General features: G+C 39.9%; 1 protein-coding gene across 4 annotated transcripts in view; it reads right to left on the bottom strand.

Annotated features, from left to right (window-relative positions):
• CPNE4 (copine 4) overlaps positions 1 to 26,918 on the bottom strand; it is a 409,148-nt gene that overhangs the window by 11,207 nt on the left and 371,023 nt on the right. For all 4 annotated transcript variants that reach the window (XM_016140288.2, XM_016140290.2, XM_016140291.2 and 1 more), the window contains exons 10-13: positions 24,339 to 24,398; positions 14,374 to 14,507; positions 5,014 to 5,068; positions 2,008 to 2,059 (exon numbers count right to left, since the gene is read on the bottom strand). In XM_016140288.2, the coding sequence (XP_015995774.1) occupies positions 2,008 to 2,059; positions 5,014 to 5,068; positions 14,374 to 14,507; positions 24,339 to 24,398 (301 nt within the window). The remainder of the gene's footprint in view (positions 1 to 2,007; positions 2,060 to 5,013; positions 5,069 to 14,373; positions 14,508 to 24,338; positions 24,399 to 26,918) is intronic.

Below are 26,918 nucleotides of genomic sequence, written 5' to 3'. Positions count from 1 at the left end.
CTCCCCAAATGGTTCACATCGATGTCACATTTATGCTCGTAAGAAAAAAAATACTGCATTGCTAGTGTTGTTGCCTCTACCCCCACTAAAATCATGCTCTTCGATGGCTCAAATCAACAGTGGCCTTTTCCACAAAACTTTTTTCAATATCCTACTTCACACACAAGATTTCATTAGATCCTTATAGCATAATGAAATAGATGTTATACCCATTTACAGGTGAAAAACCTGAGAGGCAAGTCAGCTTTAATGCTTCTCTAGTTTTCACACCATTTTGTTGACTCTACTGTAGTGTACACCACTTGGGTCACCTATAGAAGTTATGTGTATGTGACTGTCTTTGTGAGCAGGAAGTATCAGGCAAATAAATTTACTCCCTCTAAGACCGTTAGGCAGGTCGGGGACATGGTGGCTGCTCACCAAATGTGTGATAGATGAGTAAAATGGCTGACATAATCATCCGCCGGGGATTGTAGTACAGAGGAATGACATTCGCCATCATGGTCAACCCCTCGTTTAAAGTGGGGCTCCCAGCCTGAGGCCGAGGAAATAATGAAGGGTGGGACTCTGCTACAAAAGGCAGCCCTGACTGTCTAGCTTCTTTTAGGAGTCCTGATTGCACATTTGATGTTATAATCATGATCTCACAGTGAGAATTCCATCACGAGTGATTTTATTCCAATGGCTCTGCTTGGCGTCTGTGCCTGTGTTACCTCTGTCTTTTATTTCAGTTCACCCTCCTATGCCTTTCTAAGCTGAAATAGTACACTGGTCCTGTTTTTAGCCAGAGGAATCCAAACAAGTCACCCCCGTGAGATGGTTCTCCACACCCACCATGCACTGCAAACCTGCTCTTGGGTATTCTGGATAAGCAAGATCTGTCTGTTCTGCCTGAACACACAGGGTTACAATCCCACCAAAAATGTATTCTCTCTGCCCTGCCCCAAAGCCTGTCATTCTAAAGACAGATGGTAAACCATTATTCAGCTTGGTTCTGAAGTTAAGTGATAGTGGACAGAAGATCTCTATCTTTTTTGGCTCTTGAGTTTCTGCCTAAGATAAGCAAGTTGGATTTCTCTGTCAAAAGCATCAGGCAAATAAATTCTAAGAGTATGAAACAGATGAACATTGGATATGTATTTCATTATGCTTTGGTGAAAAAACATTCTTATAGTTTAAGAATGAGGGCAATTGAGGTGAATAAAGTCTAAACTTCAGTAAACTTGAGGTGAGGAATCCGGAGAGGTAATAATGGCAGAATGGGGATTGGGTCTCAGAGGTTATTATGCACAGACTCAATGATATTGGTGTCATATTCTTGGACATTAAATGTTAAATTGGTGAAATAAACTGATGAATGCTCTACACACCCTACTGGATCTGAATTAACCTTGGTTCAGCCCCCTTTTTCTTTGACAAGAAGGAGAAGAGAGAGATGAACATTTCTAACTACTTTATTATAAATATGTCTACAATCTTCATAGCAACGGGTATAATTGCTTCTTTTAGTTACTTAGAAAGTGGGAAAAATAATTCTAGGATAATATTTATCATCACAGCTGTCATTGTGATTTCATCATCATGATTTTGTGGAATTGTGTTTGGGAACTTCTAACTGGAAATAATGGAACATGAGCCAAAGCCTTTGAGAAAACTTTTTTTCTGGCACAAAACCATGAGGCTACTTCTTTGAAGTTACTGCAGCTGTATCTTTCAGCCAATATGCTCGAATAGTCAAATGATTTCCATGTCCCCTCACCCAACCTGTCACTTATACCTTCATAGAGAGGACGTTGTAAAAAATATATATACTTGATGAAAACTTGGAAAGCAGAAAGAGGGGTATCATCACTGACCATCAGGTGAAACTCCCCGCAATGTTTTTTTGGCAAGAGGAATCCAGAATTGAGATCAACATTCTCGCTATAAGCTCAAGGCCTCTTTTGTGTTCTGTCTTTCCAGGGCTTATTTTTCTGCTGTCATTATTTCTTTTACATAGTGATTTACCTGCACATTCTGGGTTGTCTTCATTAAAGTTGATTGCAAAGTCATGAGAGACCTACACACCAATTAAAATTTAAAAAAGGAAGAAAGGAGAATTACAACTCTAATCCAGTAAGGAGGCACTGGAGTTTGCAAACAAATGCCCGTTACATTTGGTAGGTGCTAAGCAGCAGGGACCATTTTAAGCCTTCACAAAATCAATCTGAGATGGATTCTAGGTTCCCTGTGGAGTTGAGGTGACAGGAAATATTTCTAGAATCAGATAAATGCTGGCAGGAGGGGAGAATAACTCATATTAAAAAAATCCAAGAAGAGAGTTCAGAAAACTGTGACCCCAAATAACTTGCAGGAAGAACTGGCCACAGACTGAAGGCCTAGATTTGGGTGAGCTCTATTTGAATCCAGTGATAAAAAAAAAAATGATAACTCATCACCATGTCTATTCAACATGGTGATGGTTATATTGGCTTCAGCTAAGCTGCTGACATTTAAGGCTCATTCTAACAATATGCAGACGCATAGGACAGCAGGATTTTCACATACAAACAAGTGAAATAGACTCGACTCTACTTTTAGAAAAGTCATAAAGTAATCTATCTTGTAATCGTCCAAAATAAATTCCTCTACCTGCCAGGACCTATCATAAGGTCTAATAACACACTTCTTTCTAAAATCCAATAAAACAAGAGGGATGTCTTGGCATCTGGACATGAGTGGATCATTTAAGATTTTAAAGAGACTTCCATTTCAAAGCTTCTTTCCATGTTCTGATTCTCCTGGGGGCTAGAAAATAAGTCATTGTGTTAAAAGTCCTCTTTTAGTGGGAGGTCAGAGCTGACGCCAGTTCACAGCCAGCTCATATTTCCTTACTCTTAGCACTTTCAGGCAAGTCAGCTGACTTCCAACATCGTACCTGTTTCATTTACCTGACATGTTTTTTTTTTTTTGGGGGGGGGGGGGTGGGATTCCAGAGCCTGCCGTGCCTGCCCAAGTGACAGGCTAAAAGTGGTGGGGAATTAATGTTCCTTGGGAGCAGCCCTTTCTCAGTGGCTGACAGGGGATGGTGTACCAATACCCCAGCCCCCTTCTCCCTTTGGGTCTCTGTGTGCTCCACGTTGTCTCCCAGGTCCGCAGCGGGATTAAGCTCCTCTGCTCACTGTCTCGTTAGGGTACCCTGTGCTGACTTCCTCTCACTTTCCCACCCTCTACTGAGGTTTTCTCAACCTCTCGAAGAAACTACTTGTGTCCAAATCCTTGTCTCAAGGTCTATCTCCAGGAGAGTGCAAACTAGACAGAGGTGCTTATGGCTCAGTTTCAAGGTGAATGCTGAGATTTTATCCTAAAGAAGTAAACTGGGGTGACCTCATAAACTCACCGGGGACACTGGATCTGCTGAGATCATCAGTGCCTGTCTGGGGCAGAGGGGAAATCAGTAGCTTTTGGGGAGCAGAGTGAGGAGATGTGAGGGAAGTCTGGTGGGACAGCAGAAATAAGAAGGTAGCTGATAGGCAAGGAAGAGGAGCATAAGGACTTCAGAAAACAGCAGAAAGGATAAGCTGTGCCAGAAGGGGACCAGGTAGAGTCATGGATGAGGACAGGAAGGCCTGGAACAAGGTGTCCTCAGCCCTGCTAGGCCAAGCTGAGGCCAGAAGAATACCTGGTGGGGATGTGGTGGGGGACGCTTAAGCATCTCTGGGAAATAACACTGGGGGTGGCATGCCAGTCTCGAGGTTCAACGGCTCTTTGAAGAAGGTCTGCATCTACCTGCCCCCATTCTGGAACTGATAGCCCATCTGAAGGGGTAGCCTCAGCTCTGGCTAATTCTTATATGTGGAATCTTAGTTTAAGTGTTGCCAGGCCTTTCAGTTTTTCCGAAGAAGCTAGAAATCTGACATTTTATATGAAATTGTCTAAATTTAAAAAAAAAAGAAAAATGGTATAACTGTAGTACATTTGTAGCTTAAAAAATGTCTACAGGCTACAAGCTGACGACTCCCATTCTATATGCCTCCTCTCCATGTGCTCTATTTCCAACAAATGTTTCTAGAATTCTGTAGGCATGCTCAGCAGGGAGGCCGGTGTGGAATACAAGGCAAACAGGGAGGACAGGTCAGAGAGACATGCCACTCCAACTCTTGCTCACTCCAGCAGTAACGGAGACATGGATTCTCTCTTTCAAAAAGGACACAGAAGGGGAAGGCCCTTCATCTGATAGAGCCGACGTGGGAGTAAATATCGGCATCTGCATTCTGCGAGGCGCTGCCAGCGAAAGAGAAGCTGATGATTGGTCAGTGTTGCCTGCACTTAGCTCAGACCTCAGAGGCAGGGACAGGGACCCTGCTGCCTCCGCAAGGCCCTAGCCTGTGGGGGAGCTGAGTTCTCTGTGGAGAGTGTCGCATAAGAGCTTCGGGTACACTGCAGTAGAGTGCCTCGGCTCCACTGCAGGGCAATTCTCTCTGCACAATCTTTGCCTTCTTTGTGTCATGAGAAATCAGTGTCTAAACCAAATAGGATTCCGATGTCCTCATAGGAAGCTTTCAGCTTCTCAATTCTCTAAGCCAGAGTGTTTCTATCTTTGAGATTTCTCTGTGACTCTCACATAAGACTGGTGCTCAGAGAATGGAGATGAGGGAGTCTGTAGACCTCATTGTCATGGATTGACATAGTTGGTATTGTCAATAGGATCTTTCTCTAGGGTACAGCTGAAGAGATAGCTACCGAGCCACTGGAGATCTACTTTTTGAGTGCTTTCTCAGCCTCTGACCATACTATAAAAAGCTAAACAAAGAAACCCTTCATTTAGACCTCTGAGAAGACGCATCCAGAATACCAGAAGATTGGGTTTCATCAAAAGACAGGCTCTGAGGACCTAATATCGCTAGCTCTGAAGATAATTTCTGAGTCTTTGGACCACCCTACATAATTATAGCAAGGGCCAAAAGAGTGAGATTCCTGTGACAGAAACCCAAGTTATCTTTTGGTGACAGCAAAGCATCTCTTCTTACTCACCGTGTATTCTGGGGGTATCCTGGCACCGAACCCAAAGGCTGGGAACATTTTGTCACTGAAATAGAAAAAAGAAGCTGTTTCATTTATCATTTAACAAGGAAGAAAAACATGAACCTATATTACCTCTCTAGGTATGCCAACTCATGCTTCTTAATTATCTGTGTAATAGGGGATAGCAGTAGCATGGGTAATTAAAATCAAGAAATAATCCCCAGAGTTCATTATAGTCATTAGTCTATAACTTTCTTCTTTAACTTTTTGCTAGATTTGATATCAAAGAATAAAATGGCCTAAGACGTCCTCACCTCCCTTACCCTGGTATTCTGTCTCTTTTGAAAAGTGACCATAAATTAGGTAACCCCTATGGTTGACTGTGTTAGGATCTTTTGTATACATTGTCTTTTAAAATCCTATTGGGAGAGATTATTATTCCTATTTTACAAGTGGGGAAATGCCTCGAGAGGTAAAGTGACTTGTCCAAGTCATGCTGCTAGTTAGAGCCAGGGTTCAAATCCAGATAAGTCTGAATCCAAGGGAAAATTAAAAAACGATGGAATCCTGGCCAACTGACAGAGCTTGGTTCCATCTGCAGGACTCATTGTATCCACTACTTTATTGCATACAAGCAGCAGTAAATTTCTCGCATGCCTTTTCTTGTCTCCTGAATTCAAAGGGATATTATTTTCATATTAATATTTTTATATATTCACTGCCTTCATGCCCAAACTGCCTCTTGCCACTACCCTCAGGATGATACTTGCCATATAGTATGTGTTCAATAAATAGTTAATTATTAGACAATCGTGAATTGAATCATTAGAATGTAGCTATATAAAGAAGAAAAAATTCTTGTGAAAACTTATGAGTCACATATATGTCCTATGGCTTGGTTTCTCTTATGCATATTGAAATTTCTCTCTTAATTTATGCATTTTTGTATGTTGTATCTTAACCCTAATTTTACCGTACTGTAGGTAAGAAGATGGGAAGGAAAAGAACTAACATTTATTGGCACATACAATATGCCGGGCATTGTGCGAGGTGACGAACATACCTATTTAATTCTCAATCCCTGAAGGTCCATCTACTTATGGTTCCCATTTTACAGATGAATAAACTGAGTCTCAGAAAGGCTAAGAAAGAGTCTCAGAAAGCCTTAGGTATTTCCCAGGGAGGACTGTGTGATTCCAAAGTCTGTGCCTTTTCTAATACATAGCAGGAAATGTGATTTCCTTCCAGCACCTCCAGCAACAGGGTCTCCTGAGTGGACAGCAAATAAGACTCTCCTTGAGCAGATTTTATGCTGTTGGGGGATTGGTGCCATGGGGCTTTGGAAGGTTGCTCTTGTCAGAGAGCATGTGCTTCTCATGCCGGCTACCTTTCACTTTCTCTCCCATTAAAAACACAACTGAGATTTGTTCTTGAAACAACTTCTGCATTTCTCAATTCTTTGCAGAGTTAGTCAAGGAGAAAAGAAAATTCAGATTAAGGCTCACCACTGTCCCTGAGCATCTCTGTAAGCAAAAGGGATGCCCCCCTTCCAGGCTAACTGAGGGTCGAAGTAGCAAAGCCAGATTCTCACCCATCACAATTGAACAGATTTAAAGGTCATTAGTAGCCAATAATGGCTTTGATAAAACTTCACCAAAACATAGCCAATGTGACCACATTTACAGTAGGGATTGGGAGATACAAGGAAGCCAGAATTCTTTGAGATCAAAGTCTAAATTCTCTAGAAATTTTCACCAGCTTCTCCTTTTCTTCACTATTGTATAGATATGGGCTTTGTGGTACATTGTATCTAGCATGTATTAGTAAAGGTATTAATGCTGATAAATAGAAAATCACAACAGCTTATAGAGGATTAGCCACTGCTTTAAGAAAAAAATATTTCCGGTTCTTGGAAATATTGAAATACTTTGCCTCAGCAATTCCTCCATAGCCATGAGGGTGAGCAGATGTGGGAAGGAATCTACAGGGGGGATTTCAGAGGTACTTTCTAGTTAAGTCTGGAAGAAAGCTTTCCTGGGTGAAGGGTGGATCCTGGTTCTTCCAAATCAGAGACAGCTGGCTCAGAAATCAAAACAGAGAAACCTAGGAGGCGCTACACCCTCTATTTTCTTCTTTGATGAGTTAAGGAGGGGTGAGAGTTAATATCCCATCCATTTCTAATTACCAAACCAGTGTTCTTGCCTTAATGATATCCCCTTATACCTTCTAAGCCACCCATGGGAATTTGAAGTTTTCTGAGCATGATGCAGTGTTATATAACTGAATAGGAAGAGTAGGGAGGTAGAAAAATGCCTCACCCACAAGAGAAATATAATTAATGAGCAGGGAGGACAACAATTCTCTGAAGTTAGCTACCACAAAATCTAGCTAATAAACATACTAAGGAAAAACTTCAAGCCTAAACACAATGGATTGAAACATCGCCCTTCCTGATTAAAAGTAAAACTGGGTAGAAGAGGCGTCTTATATAAGAGGAAGAGAAGGCAAGCTGAGCACACAAGCAATCATCAATAGGCAAACATGTCAAAGACCTTGAAATTGGATCCACTCAACACTGAGTAAAGGGGCCATTTAGCAACTATTAGGAAATAAATGGTGGAATCTGCCAATGTGGAAAATTCAGGGGCATATCACTATATTGGTAAAGGCAATATTTCTTACTTTTAGAATAAAATAGTATATAAGATGTAATCAAAGAGCCTATGGTCTTCAATACTCATGAACATACTGTCCTGAACTTCCTAGGGGATGACTATCAGCTCCAGACAGAAGATTCATTCTCATCCCCCATTCTCACACTTCCTGTTAAGGAAGGCATTGCGATAAAACGAGATTAATGAAAGTAAAGACAAATTACTGCATTCACAAGGAACAGGAGATGAACTCAGAGCAAAATGGCATTTCGGAACACCTAGCCTTTGAATAAAGACTGTTCTCTAAAGCGGTAGTCTTAAAACCAGCACATAGGGAAATGCAGAAACACAAAGCACTTCCATGGATATAAATCATGGATTTTTTTTTTTTTTTTAAGAAAAACAATGTTCAGTTCTTTTACTTTCCTATGTATTCTTTGCGGAAATTGATCTTCTGGGAACACCTGTGATGGAAAGACCTATTATCCACTCATACCTTTCCTTTCACAATTACCTTTCTCCTTTCCCCATTCTGAATTTAACTACAGTGATGCATTGCTCCAGGGTATAAAAACTTTGCAGCAAAAAATAAATGAATAATTCTAAATGTGAATGATTCACTAGGAAATAAACTGTTGCAAGTCAAGTGGTGGCCAATTTTTCTTAGCTGGTAGATGATTAAAAATACATTTTGAAAACAGACTATTACATGATTAATTTTTTTTTTAGCTTTTTATTGCATTTAAAAAATGTTATATTAGTTTCAGGTATATGGCATAATGGTTAGACATTTATACAATTTAAAGTGATCCTCTCAATTACTCTAGCACCATTATATGATTTTTGTTATATGTCCTAGAATTGAAAGAACTAAATAATACTTCTAGTTAAACCCTTTCCATTACTACATACTCATTTATAAGAACATCTTCTTAATATTTATATTAATAAAAACAAAATATTGGATAATGGTATACTCTCCCATTTCAGTAATAGGTAGCACTTATCTACAGAGACAGATTACTTGAAAAAAAAAAAACCCACTATCTGTTTCAAAGTCAATAATTACATATTGAAATTTCCAATGTATCTATGTTCTTTTAATCTTTTGTGCCCTAATAATAATTGTAATTAAAACTCAACTAGAAGGTATTTTAGAAATACTTTGAATCTTTTCATCACAGAAAGTTTTAGAATTAGAAATTTAAAAATTTATGTTCATATTTTTATTATAGAAATGCATAATACAGTGATCAATAAAAGAATTTCAAATAAAAACTTTAAAGATACATTATAATGAAATTCTGTGGGAGAATGAAATAAAAGTCCATGAAAAAGAAAAAAACAATTAAAATGCTCAACTCAAATCGAAAAGCTTATTCATGCATTTTTTGAAATAGATGATGGTGGGTATCAAATAGCTATGGCATTTAGATTCTCCTTGATGCATTCACAAAAGTTATGTAAGAGTTTTATTTTTAGATGTTCATATTTACAATACACTAGAATTTTCATTCTTTGTCACTATTTAAACTTATGATGGGAAACATTAGATTTTAATGTAAAAATGTGTGAAATTTATGCATTTTTATAAAATTCTTTTTAGGGGTATATGAACCAAAAGATTTTTTAAAGGACATTGATCCAAAAAGACCTTTATATCTGACATAATAATTATTTTTCCTGTTGTGAGCAGTTTATTTTTTCAAAAATAAAGAATATTAAAGATAACAAACTATCATTTATCATGATCATTTATCAGGTATTTACAATAGTGTTAGCTAGTCACTTTACATCTAATTCTCACAACTGGTCTGCAAGGGAAGTTAGATAAATCTTAAATTTGCAGTCAAGGAAACCAAGACCCAGGGTTGTCAACCTGAGGAGGTCTGAGGTACCTGAGAAGAGCTGGTGTCTGAAACCAGATCCACCTGTTACCAGGACCCCATGCTCCTTCTAACGCTCCTGTTGACTCAGCCCTTCCTAGGAGGCTGGTCTGGTCTAAGACTTGGAATAACAAGGATAAGTCCGTCCATGTTCTAAAATCAACAAAGGACAGAATTAGAAGAATTCACCATCCCTAGGAGGCCCACTTTGACTGTCACTTCTCTTCCCATAAAGGAGTTAGTAATTCCTGCCTTCTTCATGCAGTCCCCATCCTCACATAGGACAAAGCTTCCCTGGCCTGTGCTGGGCTATGATTTATTTATGTGACTTTCTCTCCCATGAGACTGTGAATCACTGGAGAGAAAACTGTGCTTTATTAATTTCTCTCTGTCTTTACGGCAGGATATGAGGTGCCTGGCACCTACTAGGTGCTACCTAGGTCCTTAGCCATTCCATCTGACCCATCTCTCCTGAATGAACTCTGGGTCTCAACTTTGGATGCTCATTAGAATTAAAAATCCTGATTTCCCAAAACCACAATGAGATACCATCTCACACCTGTTAGAATAGCTATAATCAACAGGACAAGTAATAAAAATTTTGGAAAGAATGCAGAGAAAAAGGAACCATTATACACAGCTGGTGAGACTGCAAATTGGTATAGCCACTATGGAAAACTGAATGGCGTTTCCTCAGAAAACTAAGAATTGATCTACCATATGATCCAGCAATCCCTCTACTGGGTATTTACCCCAAATACTTGAAAACCCATATCCTAAAAGATATTTGCACACCGATGTTCATAGCAGCATTATGCACAGTGGCCAGGACATGCAAGCAACCGAAGTGTCCTACAATAGATGATTGGCTAAAGAAGCCATGGTATATATATATATATATATATATATATATATATATATATATATATATATATATATATATATGAATATTACTCAGCCATAAGAAGAGATAAAATACTATGACAACATGTTGCGACAACATGGATGGACCTCGAGATAATCATGCTAAGCTAAATGTCAGATAGAAAGAGTTGAAAATCACATGCTATCACTTATATGTGTGATATAAACCTAAAAGCAACAAATGAGCAGGACAAACAAACAGAGACTCATGGACATGGACTATAGGCTAGTGGTTACCAGAGGATTATAGACTAGTGGTTACTAGTGGGGTGAGGGAGGAGGTGGGAGGTGGAGTAAAAGGGATCAAATATATATGGTAGCTGAAGGAAATTGGACTTGGGGTGGTAAACACACAATAGAACATACAGCTGTCGAATGATAAGGTACACCTGAAAATTATATAATTGTATTAACCAATGTTACCCTAATAAACTTAATTTTTTAAAAAAAGTCCTGATTCCCAAGATACACATTAGTCTAATTGAATCAGAGTCTCTGGAGTGGGGTCTGGGCATCAGTACATTTTAAAACTTTCCTAGTGTTTCCATTGCACAGTCAAAGCTGAGAAGCACTGACTGGTGTTGGTATAGTGGAAAAGGCGTCACCATGGTACGAACCTGCCCTCTGATTTTTACCCCAGTCCTCTGCACTCAAAACTACCTGTCAGATTGGGTTTCAGTTCTAAGCTTGCCTCCAAGCACACCGTGGAGGAAGCCTCCTGCCTGGATTTCTGACATCCCTGTCTCATTCTGTGGCAGCCACGTCTATAAAACGGCAGTCTGTACTTCTAAGCAATGTATTCAGTGACTATATTCTCTTGATAGCTGATAGATCAGCTTTATTAGGGGACATTGCAGGTGGTCAGAGGCATATCTCTGTGGGAACAAGGGATGGATGTCACCTTGGACTTGAGCAGCCTGAGGAGACCAGGATGTTTACAGGAGCTGGGCAAATGCTCGCTACAACCAACTGAGATACATGAGCTTGTGCATGTGTGTGCATGTATGTATGTATGTGAGTATGTGTGTGTGTATGTGTGTGTGTGCATGTGTGTGTGTGTGTGTGTGTGTGTGTGTGTGTGCATGCGAGCTTGGGGAGTCAAAGGGGAGAGAGAATGGTGGTGTCTTCCATAGGTGCAGAGACAGAAAGGGCGGGCAGGACTGCCTTCTGGGCTTGAGAACCAGATATCTGGAGTGAGACTCCGCTCAAGGCGGCTCTGAGAAGAGCTTTATGCATCTATCAAGCTGTTCTACTTCATGGATCACCTCCCAGCGACCTGTTAGCAATAACTGTACAAGGGAGAAAAAAACTCCTTGGCTGTCAGAGGCTGGGAAGAATTTATAAAACTCATGAGGATTCAAAACCTCTGTGCCACTGCAGGAGGGAGAATGATGCCTTCTGCCAGTTTTTATTCAAGTGTTGCTTTTTGAGCATCAAACTCACCGACTTTGATGTGAGAATAAATTAATTTTAAAGCCCCAACTTGAAATTTCCTGATTCTGCCTGTCTATTGTCTATCCACCCACACGAAGGAGAAACTGCAGCACCTTGTCAGTTTTTAAGCGAGCAGCTTGCATTACACCTTCTTCTAGGGAATCTTTTCAAAGAGAACCCAGGCTTTTCAACCCCCCTCCCATTTTTCCTTAGGCATTTGTCCATTTTAATACTGAGCTGAAGAATCCTGATTTTCTTGGCTAGTTGGGGCTGATAACTTTAGAATTATCCTATTAGAAGTTTAAAAAGAATCATTTACCATGATTTTTCACATATCCCCCAAGGTGTCACATCTTATTCCAGTACTGAATTCACGTTTTTGAGGGAATACAAAACACTCCTCAGACTTTGTCTGGCTCACATTACGGAGGGATAACAGCTCTAAAAGATATACACGTCACCGCATCTGGCATGTGAAGTAATTGGAAAACAGAGAGGTTTAGCAGCTTATTCCAGATCAGCCAGGAAGTCTGCCATAGGCCACGGGAGGGCACTGGGCATCAGCACCTTAATTCTTGACAACTCACCAATCTTCTCTTTGGAATTCATTATTACATGTCTTTCTCTCCTGCAGAGTTGGAGTTCACTTTATTATTAAGCATCTATTATACGACACAGGTATTAAATGCTTTTACCTATTTTATTTCTTTTATAAAGCATTTTAAAAATTTAAACATTAAGATCCCTGAAGATCCCTTCTTGTCTTTTATGAACACATTATTATACTAGATTGTGTGTGTGTGTGTGTGTGTGTGTGTGTGTGTGTGTGTGTGAGAAAGAAGGGTGAAAATTACTGTTTTGGTGTCTTGGGGACGTTTGGAGAAGCTTTTGATAGTGGAGATGCAATTTGTCAGTCTTTCCTCTTTTTGGTAGCAATCTCCACATGATATAAACCTTGTTAGGAATCCTCTCTGTATTTGAGCCTAAGAAAATCATAGCTGAAATTCAAGCTATCCTCACAGTCAATACTTCGAGGTTAAGTATAAGAAGTTATCACTTTGATAAGGTAGTGTAAAATGCTATTACTCTGTTCTACACGTATAGGAGGAGAATTGTCAGCAAGAGCCTGAGTGTTTAAAGTTCTTTGATTTTACTGGACCTGATCATTCATTTTCCAACTGCTTTTATAGACATCTGAGTTGCTGGAGATAACAATGCCAAATGCAGACTTGCCAGCAGAAAGGACTCTAATGGGACCTTTCCCGTTACCTGTCCTGTTGGATTCTCTGCACATTCTGTTCTCTAGATTGTGTCTTTCTCTTTGATGCTTTCGATAATAGTTTCTTTCTTTCTTTTAAAATACAGTTATCGCCAATTATAAGTTTAGAAAGAACGGGAATCATGTTATCTCTTAAAATTTCCTCTAGACTAGAGGATAGAGTTGCTTTCTTTATTTTCCTGGTTTAAAAGGTCAATTAGTTGCTCCTCATTACTAACTGGGCTTGTTTTATAATCACACCAGGGAGTCGACTGGGATTTATCCATATTTATATTTATGTTGGTTCTACCTCAAAATACCTTCGTGAACAAACACATGAACAATTTGACCTCAATCTGAAAATACTGGAAAGACAGAATAAATTAGTTTAATATAATTTATGTAAATCTCTCCTTGCAGGAAATTCTCTTAGTGGGAAAGGTCAACATTGCCCATCAATTAAAAAATATAATACTAATCTGATCTCAAAGTCATGTTTTCTATGTACATATACACACATACTTTTGCATGGGCACACACACATGCACACATGGGCAGACACATACCCCGTGCTAATATTACCACCAGTTTTTGAGGTCAGTGAAGTAGTAATTATGAGCTTTAAGCTATGGAATAAGACAGATCTGGATTCATGTCCTGCATCTGGCTGTGTGACGGTACACGGATTACTTAACTTTCTTGCATGGTTTTCCTTTTCTGTTAAGTAATACCTACTATATCAGGGTTAATATGAGTATTAGATACAATAATGTCCAACAAATCAGTGCTTCTCAAACTCTAAAGTGCATACAAATTACCTGGAAACCTTGTTAAAATGCACATTCTGATTTAGTAGGTCTGGTGTGGAGCTTGAAATTCTAAGTTCCCAGGTGATGCTATGCTGCTAGTCCATGGACCAAATTTTGAGCAGCAAGGCACTTACTAAAACTTTTGGAAAACAAAACTGCTATCCAGAGGTCTTGAAAGTCAATTAAGAGAAGAAAGCTGAGATAGGATTTTGTTGTGACCATGACACAAACTTGGTTTTTCTACATGAGGAGAGGCTGGGGCAAGGTTTTATTCTGTTCTGGCAGGAGCCTTTGCAATGATGAGTTCTAGACATAATTTCTATTCTTCTGCCAAGGATTGGCCAGGGACCATTGGAACCCCACAGAGAGATGGTAAGGCCCTGAGCCTGCCCAAAGTCTCGTACCTGTCATAGTCTTGGCAAATCTCCCCCACAGCCACCAAGGCCTTCAGGTATTCATTGGGTTGGTAAGGGTGGATGTAGTGCAGGGAACAGCTGTTCCTGGGGTCCCCGTTTGAGGCAGTGAAATCTATAGCTACCTGGAAGAGAAAATAGGAGAATGAGTGGATTTAGAGTGAATGCATCTCATAGAAATTGTGATCAGGTGTGAGAAAGACATGGCCTGAGATGGAAAAAAGCAGCATGTTACATCCCCTGCCAATAAGAAAAGTTAGAGGAGAAATTAGTTAGCTTGAAAAACTGTTTATGAATTTGATTGAGGTCGTTTCTGTAATCTTTAGTCCTGTAACCCAATGCCCTCTCTTCTCTTTGTCCAAAATAGAACTTAAGATTGACATATAGGTGATCCACATCATCAGGCAGCAAGTGTAGAATATAACGATTCATGAAGAAAAGGCTTCTTTGTGCTTTGAGCAGGGTAATTCCATCTCTGAGCTACGGGTAAGATCTTTTAAAACCAAATTTTGTGTTAAAGATGCAGTTTATCTAAGGAAACCACTGCCATATTTTCAAGAATGGTCAGTTGTAGAGATGTGTTGAAGCAGTTATAATAAATTTTCTGCAAGATGAAACTCTGTGTAAGGTATTCAGCTTTTGGTTCCCATTCATGTAAGGACTACTGGCAATAACAGAGAAGATGCCTGAATGTTATGTCATTGTGAGTGGGAAGTGGAGAAGAGAAACCTCTGTCTTGCCACCAAGTAGTCATTACCCTTGAACTTCTTAAATATTTTCTGACCCTCGACAGCATCGTAATCTAAATAAAAGTTGACTCACCCAACACTTAACAACAATACAACAACAACAACACATTTAAGCCTCAAAGGTGCTAAAACGAGAAGGAACATTTCTTCTGATTTCCAACATCATTGCCATTTAAACAAATGTTAACCTCGCAAACACCTCTCTAAAAAAAACTTGAGCTTGGGGGTGTGGAGGGGGAGGGAGGGATTAAAATGAAAGGAGTTGTAGGGAAAGAAATGTTCATATTGCATCTTTTCCTTCTCTTTGGGGTTTTGCATAATCCACTCACTGGCTTATCAATGACAGAAAGGCTCTGTTTTCTCTTATGATACTGTAGGTATGAACTGTGGTTTGTGTACTTGGTGAAATCCATCTTAGAAAATAACTAGAATGCCCAGTTGGATTTAATAAGATGAGAAGTTACTCTGGAAGAGAAAAGGTGGCATGTGCTCTGTTCAGCCTAGATTAAAGTGGATAGGGAAAAAATGTTACCCTGTCTTATACGGTAACCATGCAGTAGAATCAAAGTAACTAGAAAAGAAAAAGCAATAGACTAACAATAATTACTTAAAATTTTTTTTTCTTTCCTAAAGTTATTTTCTCATCACTGATTTCCTCCCTCCCCCCTTTTTTCTACAACCCTCTGTAAGACATATTGAGCATAAATTCAAGCAGGATTCAAATTCTATTTTCAGAATACCCAGATGTTTTCGATAAGGGAGTACCAATTTTATGCTGTACTAACAGTGTTTCAAAAGGAAAGGTCATGTGAAGAAAAATGGCACTGTCTTTCCTAACCCTTAGATGCCTTTACTACAGCTAACAAAGGGAAGAAGAGAGGAGTAACTTCTGTTGAAACCCTACTCTGTGTCAAACATTGCATTAACTGCTTTACAGGCATTAGGGTATTCATTTTCATAAAAACTGTGAAAGATGGATATTATTATGTCTTTTAATTGTTAAAGATCCTGATGCTCAAAAGTGATGAGGATCACACAGGTAATAGGGGAATGAAGCTGGTTTAAAACCAAGTCTAAGTGGCTCCAAAGGCTCCACTCCTTCTTTATGCCATTACGCAGCCAAGAAGACATGGATTGGTCTGTCACCACCATATGAAGATGCCTCATGGGTATGTTTATTCCTATAAAGCATCGAGGGGATTTGGCCTGAAGAAAGGGAGAATAGCTAGGAGACAACTATAGTAATTTAGGAGAGAAGAATGGCCTTGAATGAACATTTCTTTGTGACCAAAACAATTGTAAGAGGTAGGAAAAGGCAAATTGAGAGAGAGAGAGAGAGAGAGAGAGAGAGAGAGAGAGACTGCACGACAGTGTTTGAATGTTACTGAGAATGATTAGAAGTGACTTAAAAGGACCAGTAAAATCCAATATCTTTTGAGATAGATTTCAATTGGAAGGCGAAAACCAATCCGCTGGAAAAAAATGAAAGACAATAGGTGGTGGTCTCTTTAGTCAAGAACTGATGACACACTAGTTGTGGCAAGGAGCCTACTTGTATTGTGAACAAGAAGGAGGTGAAAGCATTCCAGGACCCATCCATTGGGCCCCAACCAGGCAAGTGCCCAAATGCATGCAGATATTTCCTGGAAGACTTCAAGAGGAACACTTGAGAGGTACCTGAGAGACACTGTTGGAAGAAGTCATACATTTAGGGGTCTCCTGAGTTTAAGATAAAATATACAGAGCCACCATTCTCAGCCTTTCTGTCCTGATGAGACACATTTAAAGGGTAATGTCCCCTCGAGCATGTGTACAGTGTTTAAAAGGTAAAAACAGTGCTGGGAAGTTCAAGTGTAAGGCCACCTCTTTCTGTCCTACTGAACAAAACATTTTAGAACTCTAGAAAATTCTAGAGAATGCAAGAATGTTGTTATGGAGATAACTTTGATTCTGCTCAAATTTATCTAAAATACATAGATTTTGGCAACAATATGTTTTTAAAAAAATCATGGGGCTGGGACTTGGGTCAGGCAAGAGAGATGACTAGGACATAAACTCCAGAAGGGACTCATTCTCAGCTGGCCCTACACGTGCATGACCCTTAAAATGTGCTCCCTAGGTGTCTCTCTTGTCTCATCCTCATTCTCACCCTGCTATGTCATTTCCTTCCTATCAACTGTATCCTCAGGCTTGCCATTGCGCCCAGATGCCTAACGAACTGGGGTGGGGAGAAGGCGATAGTGCGAAGGGGATTGTGATCGAAGATCTTAAGGATAGAATACGAATAGAATTCCGTGACCGATTGAATGTGAAATTAGATGCCTGTTAGGGAAAGGGAGCAGCCAGGTTTCTTTGGGGGCTGGAGGAGATTATATCTTAAGGACAGCAGAACAACCTGAAGGTCAGTGTTAGAAGGTTGGTATTAGGCTGCCTGTTCTTGGTGGTGCTGTGTAGACACACAAGATGCCTGGTGGGGATTTAACTCTTTCTGCAGGCAGGACTCTGGGGTTTCCACTTTTCCCATAGGGATGGCCCCCATGTCTGTGACAAACACAGAGGCTCAGGAGATTCTGATATAGCTTCGGGGAAGGGTATAAACTTAAAAATTACCTGATGGATAAGGAAATAAGCCAATAATTCTTACCATCTACCCCTTTCTGTAGTTTCTAGTGCTCATAACAAAAATATTTTTGCATTTGACTATAGAGTAATAGACGAGTTAAGTACATTGCAGCTAAAAGATTTTTTTTTTTTTTCTTGGCCAGTGATGGTTTCTGAAGTCTCCTCAATGGAGCTGGAGATGAAATATCTATCTTCAGAAAGTAGCCTTTCACCAAGAATTCCTGTGCTCTTTAAAGTTAGCATTAGCGGAAAGAGAAGAGAGTGAAAGGTTAGGCTTATTTTAAAAAGCAGCAGGGAGACAGTAAAAGATGGGATTAAGTTGAAAAATGAAAGCAAGGAAATGACTGAAAAATACATTCGTGGAGGTGGCTACTGACACTCAGTGTCCTGAATGGCGTGAGCTTGCAGAGCCACCATATTCTTATTTTCCTATAAGAAACATTTATTTATGAAAGCCTGTGTTCTGGCATGTGCTCCAATCTTCCCAGCAGGCAGCTGCAGAACAGGTGCTTGCAGGTGGCTCCCTCCTCCTGCCCAGGATGCCTGTCTCATCATTATGCAGAGCTGTGGAGCAGCTTTGCAAAAACTAGTAGAGTAAGAATGCAAAATGCTCCCTCTATGCTACCAGGGTCTGCAGTGCATGGAATTGCTTTCCAGAAAAGGCTGGAAGTGAATGATGAGCATTTATCTTTGGACATTTTTGTTTTTTAGTTTTGTACATGAAACAAGCCCACTCCTAGGTTCCTTTCCCCACCTATGACAAAAGGGCCATTTGGGACCCTCCAGGATGATTTCTAAGAGAAGTCGCTATGAACCAGCCTCCATGGTTGTCTAATCACTCTTCAGTCAACCCACAGTCAATATCACCAGTTGGGGTGGCTTTTTATTATTATTTTTTCATTTGTACACAATTTGAACCTATACAACGAGTCTTGTATGTGGAGATACTGTTTAGTTTGGACCATTTATAAAATGATAGGTTAAATTCTTGTGCTTTTCTATGTCCTCAAAACTCCATAGGGGGCAAAGAAATAGAAACCTAGACAAGATGGAAAAGACCCCTGAGGTCACCTGGCTCATTTCTTGAAAATTGCAAAGCATTCCAACCTTTTAAACCCAGGGCTCCTTATTTCTTAGAGGTCTACACCAGAGCCTATCAGTGTTTAATCTGGGATATAAAATAAAGATTTAAAACTTAAACTGGGACACAGTATGGACATAAGATGCCTTAAATGTGTCAAGGTTAGAAAAGATTTCTTGAAAGAACTTTTAGTAAGTGACCTTTTTTTTTTTTTTAGGCTTAAAGGTTAATCTGAGAGAAGGCATATTTAACTTATCATATTATATCATTAAAATTTGGACTATAAAATCAGGGATAAAGGAAAGCAATACCATCTTTAATTTTTTAAAAATTATAAGTAATAAAAATGACCATCTGAGAATAATAGATAGTTCATTCATGTGAACCACTCGAGAGTCTGATACTAGGTCTATTTCCTCTCAATGGGAAATCCATACACCAGATTCTGCACACAATTTTGGGATGTTGAGGCTCTTAAGGATAATCCTTGTCCCTCAAGGATTTTATTAGCCTAGTAACTCATATTTTATTTTTCTTTTCCTTTTTAATTATTATATTCTATCTATCTATCCATCTGTGTATACATACATACAAATGTTTTAAACATTTTAAATAATTGTAATCATATGGTAGTTCTGATATATATATATTTTCATTTAACACTATGTCCTCATGTTATTTCCAGTCATAATTATCATTTAAATTGATTTATCATAGTCCACTTAAATGAGGTACTATGTTTTACATAGCCATTATCTGACTGTTGGACACTTAGGTTGCTTAACTCTCTGACTTCTCTTTAGCATGTGGGATTATCACCCTTGATCCTGTAACCATTTCCTCCTCATTATTTGACATTATTTGACTTGTTTCTGGGAAAATACATTTTTACAGTGAACATTTTTGTGCATCTGGAAAAGCAATAACTTTCAAAGGAAACATTTAGTTCTTCAATCATTTTCTTTCCAAATACCTTATGGTGTCTGCCTCCTATATACTATCTTAGTTTTGTATTTTGTGGGTGAAATTCTAGCATCTAGTTTTATTTTTAGCTGCATTCCCTGTGTCAAACATATTGAATTCAATCTCTCTGCTTGTGGTCTGCTTCACCTGTACCTACCTCTTCCAACATTGCAAGATGACAGTTGCCTAGAGTTCTTATGACTTGAGCATTCACTAGGAACAAGGATCATCCTTAGAACTGCCCTTGAATTCCCAAAAGAGTGTGCGAAATTGGGCATGGGCATTTTCCAGTTAGAGGATATAGACCTTGTATCAGATTCCTAAGTGATCCAGATCACCAAAAAAAGAAAAGCATCATTACTAAGGATCTTTTTAGGATCGTATATCTCTTTTCTGCCATTGGACCTTCCCTTATGCTTCTGGTCAGATTCTAGCCTAAAGCCTCTACTCTTTTAATCCTCCAGTTGCCATCCTCCTTTCTCCCTCTTGCCTTTCTGTCACTGTCAACCTTGTTGAATGAGTAGTTATACCCGCTGTTCATTTCCTTACCTTCCATTTACACTCTAACTCCTGGGTCTCCCCCATCTCATTCTGCTGAAATTGCTCTTTTGAAGATGGTATGTGCCTACTCATCACACAACCCAGTCATTGGTTTTTATTCTTCACTCTCTGATTTCTCTTTAGCATATGGGATTATCACTCTTGATCCTGTAACCTTTTCCTCCTCATTATTTGAGCTACTGTCTCCTCCTGGACTTCTCCTTCTGGCATCTCTCCTCTTTGCTTGCCCTTCTTTCCCTTGCTGCCGAATATAGGATTTCTATAATTTTCTGTCAGCAGGCCCCTATTCTTTGTGTAATCTTCTCTTTGGCCATCTTGTCCATAAGTTCAGCTTCCACCTCTCTCCTGAGACCTAAATCCATATTTATAAGTGCCACCTGCTGGGATAGCTGAAAGTTCCTCCAACATGTTCGCAAACAAATTCATCATCTTGTCTAGCATGAATAGGACCACCATGACGTGTCAGTCAGGCACAGAAGATTTCAGTTCTCCTAGACTCATTCTCCCTTGATTTCCATCTCCTCTTTGTATCTTAGGCCAAGGCTCATTGAGTCTCTTTTCACAATGCCTTTTGTACCATTGCCCCTCTAATGTAGCCCAGGACTATTGCAGTGGGTTTTCATTTCATCTTGCTTCTTTCAAAGTCACTTTGCCACCATCAGTGCCCTTCACCAAACACTCCCAGACTTATTTCCCTACAGCATGTGCTTGGTTGCTTCAATATCCTGCTCAAGATTCTCCTGAACATTTCTTTATCTACCAAACTATCTCAAAATTAAAAGCCCTTCAAATTCTTACTCCAAACCGCTTCTTTGACACTCCCTCCCATACAGCCTCCTTATTCATATTAAGTTAGGTTTCAGTATTTATCCTTAGAATATATGGATACATAAACGTTTAAGTTCACAGGGGTAATTTTTAAAGCAAAAATCTTGCATCACATTTATTCATCCAATTTCTTCTTTTCCCTAAACCTTATCACTTCTTGAAGGTTTAGGGTCCAATGTATTAAAATTCAACAAAAGTATTAGGAGCATCTAATATACATCAGCCAGGTAACTGAAGGGAAAGGTGAAGGTTGAAACAGAAGCACCAGGCGTCTGTGGAAGGTGCAAAAGTTTTTTCCTCATCCCTATTTGTCATGTGTACTGGTGAGAGTCTTGACAGGAAACAAATGGCCCACTTAGAAGGGATAATCAAGGAGTGTTTACTAAAAGGACAATTCAAATAGGTTAAGGGAGACTGACTAGAAAGGGTAAGGAGGGGAAGTTACTAAAACTTAGTAAGGACAGTACCTGCAGGACAGGGCACCTGGTGGGAACTGTGGTCTTCTATAGAGGAACATGGTCACTGCCAACCCACAGCCTGGCGAGCAGAGAGCTGGGATGCCCCAGCTTCTCACCCCTCTCATTCTCTGATCTCTGGATGGTGACTTCCACTGGTCAAAGCTAACTAAAATCTGTGAGCAGGAAAGCCAGGCTAGTGCATCCAAAACAGGAGGCCTCCTGGGAAACAGAGGAATGGTGGAGAAACATGAAGAGTGGAGGAAACTTCCAGAACTTTATTTCACTGCCGGCTCCTGAAGGTCTATCTCCAGAGAGACAGAAAGTTCATCTTGGCTAAAGCTCCTGGGCTTTATTAATTTCTGTGCCAATGAGAGGTTTTGACTTTGGAGGGCTCAGAAGTGGAATTACTGTGCAAAACTTTTTTTTTTTTTTTAACCTCTCTGTGCGCTCTGCTTATCTCGAGACCAGGAAACCCTCTTCTTCTCATTTCTCATCCCTCTGCCACTTTCCTTTCATGTTGCCAGATGGTTTCAACAAAATTATTGGGCAGATGATAAACACTTATAGACCTAATTAAATAAGATGTGCCAATCTTTATTAATAGTGTACATTATAGCTTATATTATACATTAGATTATACTGTTTGAGTAATAAGAAAATAATAATGAGAAAGCTGATTTAATTTTGGAGGAAAGTGACATTGTAGTGACTGGTATGTTTTCTTTAGAAGAAAATGCAAAAAAAAAAAAAAAGCATCACGACTAGGGCTCTCGCAACCCTCTTTCAGCCCCCAGCATGAAGGTCTACTGGAGGAAGAGCTTTGTGGCAGACACTGGTGATGGCCTGTCCCTTCTCAGCATTTATTTCTATATTCTCCTCCTCTTCTCGTTTCTTGCTCCAGACTCACTCCAGACCCCCCATGGGTCCATTGGTTGACACTGGAGAGGCTGAGATGCTGGGACTGAGGTGGTAGTGGTGAGAATCATTAAGGTGGTAACTTCTAGTTGGAGAGGATCAGCAAAAGTGAGAAAGAAGGGGAAGTTAAAGCTGAGGTAGGGCACTCTGTCTGTGTAAGGGAGGTCATACAGATCTCTGTAAATCAGGATATAGACCTGGGATTCCTACGGGGTTAAACTTCTGGCTTTCATGGGGGCTGATTCTTTGCAGCACAAGTACAAGGGCAAAGCAAGGGCCTGAAGGCTGAATAAAGAGTTATTCAAGAGCATGGGATCTATAGAACCTAAAACAAACCCAAATCAATAGAGCTTTCCCTTGAAAACCTATAAATAGTTTCATGAAATCACTCCTTTGCCTAAGATCTTGGGACACTATTTCCAGTAGCTCTCCTTTATGACATTGCAGACTTCTCTACTTCCCTTTGTATATACCCAGAGTGACAATGAACCCTAAATCCGAACAGCTAGAGTTAGGTGCATGTGCACAATGAACAACGTTTGCTGCCTTCTGTATGTGCTAGTACGTATGTAGGAGGGTTGGGTGGGTATGCTTTAAAGAACTTTAGACTTTAAAGAAATGACCAAATTTTATAATTAACTCCTGTAACTATTCAGGGGTAAATGAACAATGCCCAGAGTTCAGGCATGACATAGGTAGACCCCTCTGAGATTGAAGCAGAGGACAGCTTCTAGCTAGGGAGAAGCCTGCCTATCAAATGACCCCTTATTCACCCACTTGGGACTCCCCATTTTTGTCCTTTGAGTACTATGAGTTCTGGTCCCAGAAGTACGTTAGTACTGTCTACTCTCTTGGGCTCAAACATGGGCACAAAAATTACACCATTTTCCTTGCCTTCCTCATATGCCTGAGCCAGTCTAGGAAGCCAAACAGGGCTGAGTTTCATGAGTAAAAGTCTGTGAGATGAAGAACAAATGCTGCACAAATTGTGTTTCTCTTGTTTACATCCACATTGCTGTCTCATAGGTTTCGGTTAAGTCCATCTCTTTCTACCTGGGGATTTTCTTTCTGGAGGTCATGTCTGCCCAAACCTAGGAAGATTTTGAATATTAAGCCAATAAAAGCAAGTTGTTCAGAGTAGATGGACTCACAAACTTGGCCTACCTGGGCACCTCGAAAAGACCTAGCCCACCTACTCAAATGCATATTAGGACTGTGTAAACCCCATGGGCTCACAGGTTACATGTAGAAGATGATTCTCAATCCACCCACGAGTCTTGACACATACTCTATTTCTCAACTTTAAAAGACCATTTCTCCAATCTTTTGGAATTCACCTTTTCATTTCCTGATGATCCATTTGGATGGCTTACTCTTGGCACTGACTATTGGGCATGACATTGGTGCTTGTGTTCTGGCCACATGAGTATAACAAGGGCTTCTGCCTTGGTTCAGTGGGACTTACTAGTACAGTTCACTTCCCTCCATCCTTCCTACCAGGTGATAGAATCTGGCACTCTGCCCACTGTCTCATGCCTCATGTAGTTACTGAAAGAATGTGAAAAATTGAAATGGCATAAATTTCCTGACATGATGCTGAAAACAATATTCACTGGAAAAGCAGAAGCATGAACTCATTTTAAAAACATATTACCATATTTCAGCAATGAGACTTGAACAAATCCGGGTTTTAATAGACTTTTGTCTCCTTGTGTCCCAAACTCAGCACACTTCCCCAAACTTGCTTCTTGAATAAGAACAAATGTGGAAACAACTTACTGTAAACTGAATTTGGCAGCCACCCATGATGTAGTCCAAGAAAGAATGCATCTTATGGATCTGCATAGGAGAAGGAGAAGAAATCATTTTAGTAATAGCATGATCTGTTTCCTTATAGATTGGAGGCTTAAACTTTGGGGTTAGGCTGCTAAACTAGAGGAAACGAGAGAGAGAGAGAGAGAGAGAGAGATCTGTGGGGGAAAAGATGGAACAATTGATTTCATTCCATTAAAAAAGAGAAAGAAAGCAACACTCCAATCAGATAGGCCTGTGAGGGCTGCAAAAATCCATCCCTTGCTCCCTTTTCTTTTGGTTTATGTGAGATTTTAATCAGCCTCTGTGCTGGGGTGGGACTAATTCTATATATTCAAGAGTTACCATCATTTTGAATTCATTAAATCTCATACTTGGCTTCAATCCTATTCCCTGTGTCTAAGTCTTAGTCCTGGTAATATTTTTAATTCTACAAGTAATCTAGATTGGCAGTGTCAAGATCACAATTACCTGGGAAGGCCTTTGTTGACAGTTCCCATGCCATGAAAAACAATAATTAACATCTATTGAGCACTTACTAATTGTCAGGCACTTAACATCTATTATCTCATTTAATTCTTAGAGTAACCCTATGAAGGTGGTACTATTATTATTGTTATTATTATTATTATTATCGTGTCTATTTTACAGATGAGGAAGCAGGCTAAGATCACCTTCATAGTAGATGGTGAAGGTGGGACTCAAATGATGGCAGTTGGGACTGCACAGTCCATCCTTTTAATCTGTATGCTAGAAGTCAGCATAGCCCCTGCTTTCTGCTCAGCCACCACCATCTGTGTTCTGATGTGCCTTACTGATTTCTGATTTTAATTTCTGCTTTTTTTTGATTCTGCTGCTTGACTCTTGCTGATAGTAATCCATTCATTTGTTCGACAAGTGTGTACTGAGCCCCTACCCTGCACTAGATGTTAGAGATACAGTGATATGAAAGACAGACCTGGTACCTGTGGTCACGGAGCTTACAGCTTAGATCTTTTTATCTGGATAACTCACTTTTTACTCCATCTGATGCTCAGAGCGGATTCTCAGATACTGACTCCAAAAATTCCCTGTTGGTGTCTCTAGGTTCCACCTCCAGGTGGCACACATCTATTGGCAGACTTTTCTCAGGGATGATGTTCACTTGGCCTTCTGAATAGTGCCTGCTCCTAGTTTCTTTATGGCAGTGCCTTGTCTGATAGTTGGGACTTTCCACCTTCCCTGCGCCCTCCTCCCCCACCCCCACTGTCTGTATATTAAGGAAGTGAGTTCAATAACAATGGCCTCTGAGTGCTGAACTGTTAGATCAACTCAAGTAGGATCAAAACAGATATATGCACATGTCTTACAATGCTTTAAGAAGACAGACATTTGAACTGATTCATCTAGACTTCTTTTCTCCTTCTTTGAACACAGGTAGGTAATATGACTGTTTTGAATGTACCCTGGATTTGATTTGTATAAGTAGGTAAGATGACCAGAAACAACTGCCTTTGAAAGAAGAGTTTATTACTCACACCTCCCCAAAGGATAAAGGCATGTCACACTTCTTGGGGACGTAGGGACAGAGGGGCAAGCACAAGGGTCAGTGAAGAGGCAGAAGGAGCAACGAGAAAGTGCGGGCAAACATTTTTATTGTGATTTCTGTGGGAAGGAATGAGTGAGGGAGGGTAGGCAGCTAAGGAACTTTAGAGCTAGATAGTTTGAGCAATTTTGGCAGGCTCTGATTATAGGGATGGTATCTAATTGTCTGAAACCTGGCCCTGGGGTGATATTGGGCAGGAGGATTATTGCCTTGGTGTGTGAGAGTAAAGGAGGTGGTTGGGGTATAGACTCTGGATTGTCTGATCTGCATATCAAAAGTAGGCTTAGACTCAATTTGACTGCTATCTCTAGGAATTAGCTAACCCTGGAAGGGACAGTCCCTTCCCAGGTCTTCAAGGCCCCAAGATGTCAAAGCATCACAAAATATAAACAATAAAAGACATTATTAAAACAATGACCCCAGATGGCCAATAATAGTACATTACCCCTGGTCCCAGCTATTGGTTCAAGGGTGGGTATGTGACCCACACCAGACCAATTGGGCTTTTCCTTTACTCTCTTGCTATGTAAGGTCGTACTCCTGCAGCTCCTGACAGCCGTAGAGAGGCCAATTTGGGCTAAGGAAACGGATATATGTAGAAACAAACTGGATGACACTTAAGTCCTATATAGTGAAATCAGAAAGACATAGATTAAAATCTCAGCTCTTAAACTTACCACTTGCGAATGATCTCATTTGAAAGAAATCTCAGTGTTGCGATAAGAGTTAGTACTCAGCCAGTGGCAGAATTATTCTCAGATGAGACTTAAGGGGTTTAATTAATAGCACATGGAATTTTCTGCAAGTTAGAGTCCTACTGGGAGGAATTTCTAAGCCCTTCAATCTTTCCCCATTGTCTTGTTTTCATGGTACCCTTTTAGCATGGATGAGATGCCACATATAAAGCACTGAATATTGTGATAGGTACATAGTAGATCTTTAGAAATGTTGGTTGCTTGCTT

This window comes from Rousettus aegyptiacus, unplaced genomic scaffold (genome assembly GCF_014176215.1).
Source record: "Rousettus aegyptiacus isolate mRouAeg1 unplaced genomic scaffold, mRouAeg1.p scaffold_m13_p_4, whole genome shotgun sequence".
NCBI classification, from domain to species: domain Eukaryota; kingdom Metazoa; phylum Chordata; class Mammalia; order Chiroptera; family Pteropodidae; genus Rousettus; species Rousettus aegyptiacus.
Note: the sequence above shows the minus strand (reverse complement) of the source record. Positions and strands in the feature narration are given on the sequence as shown.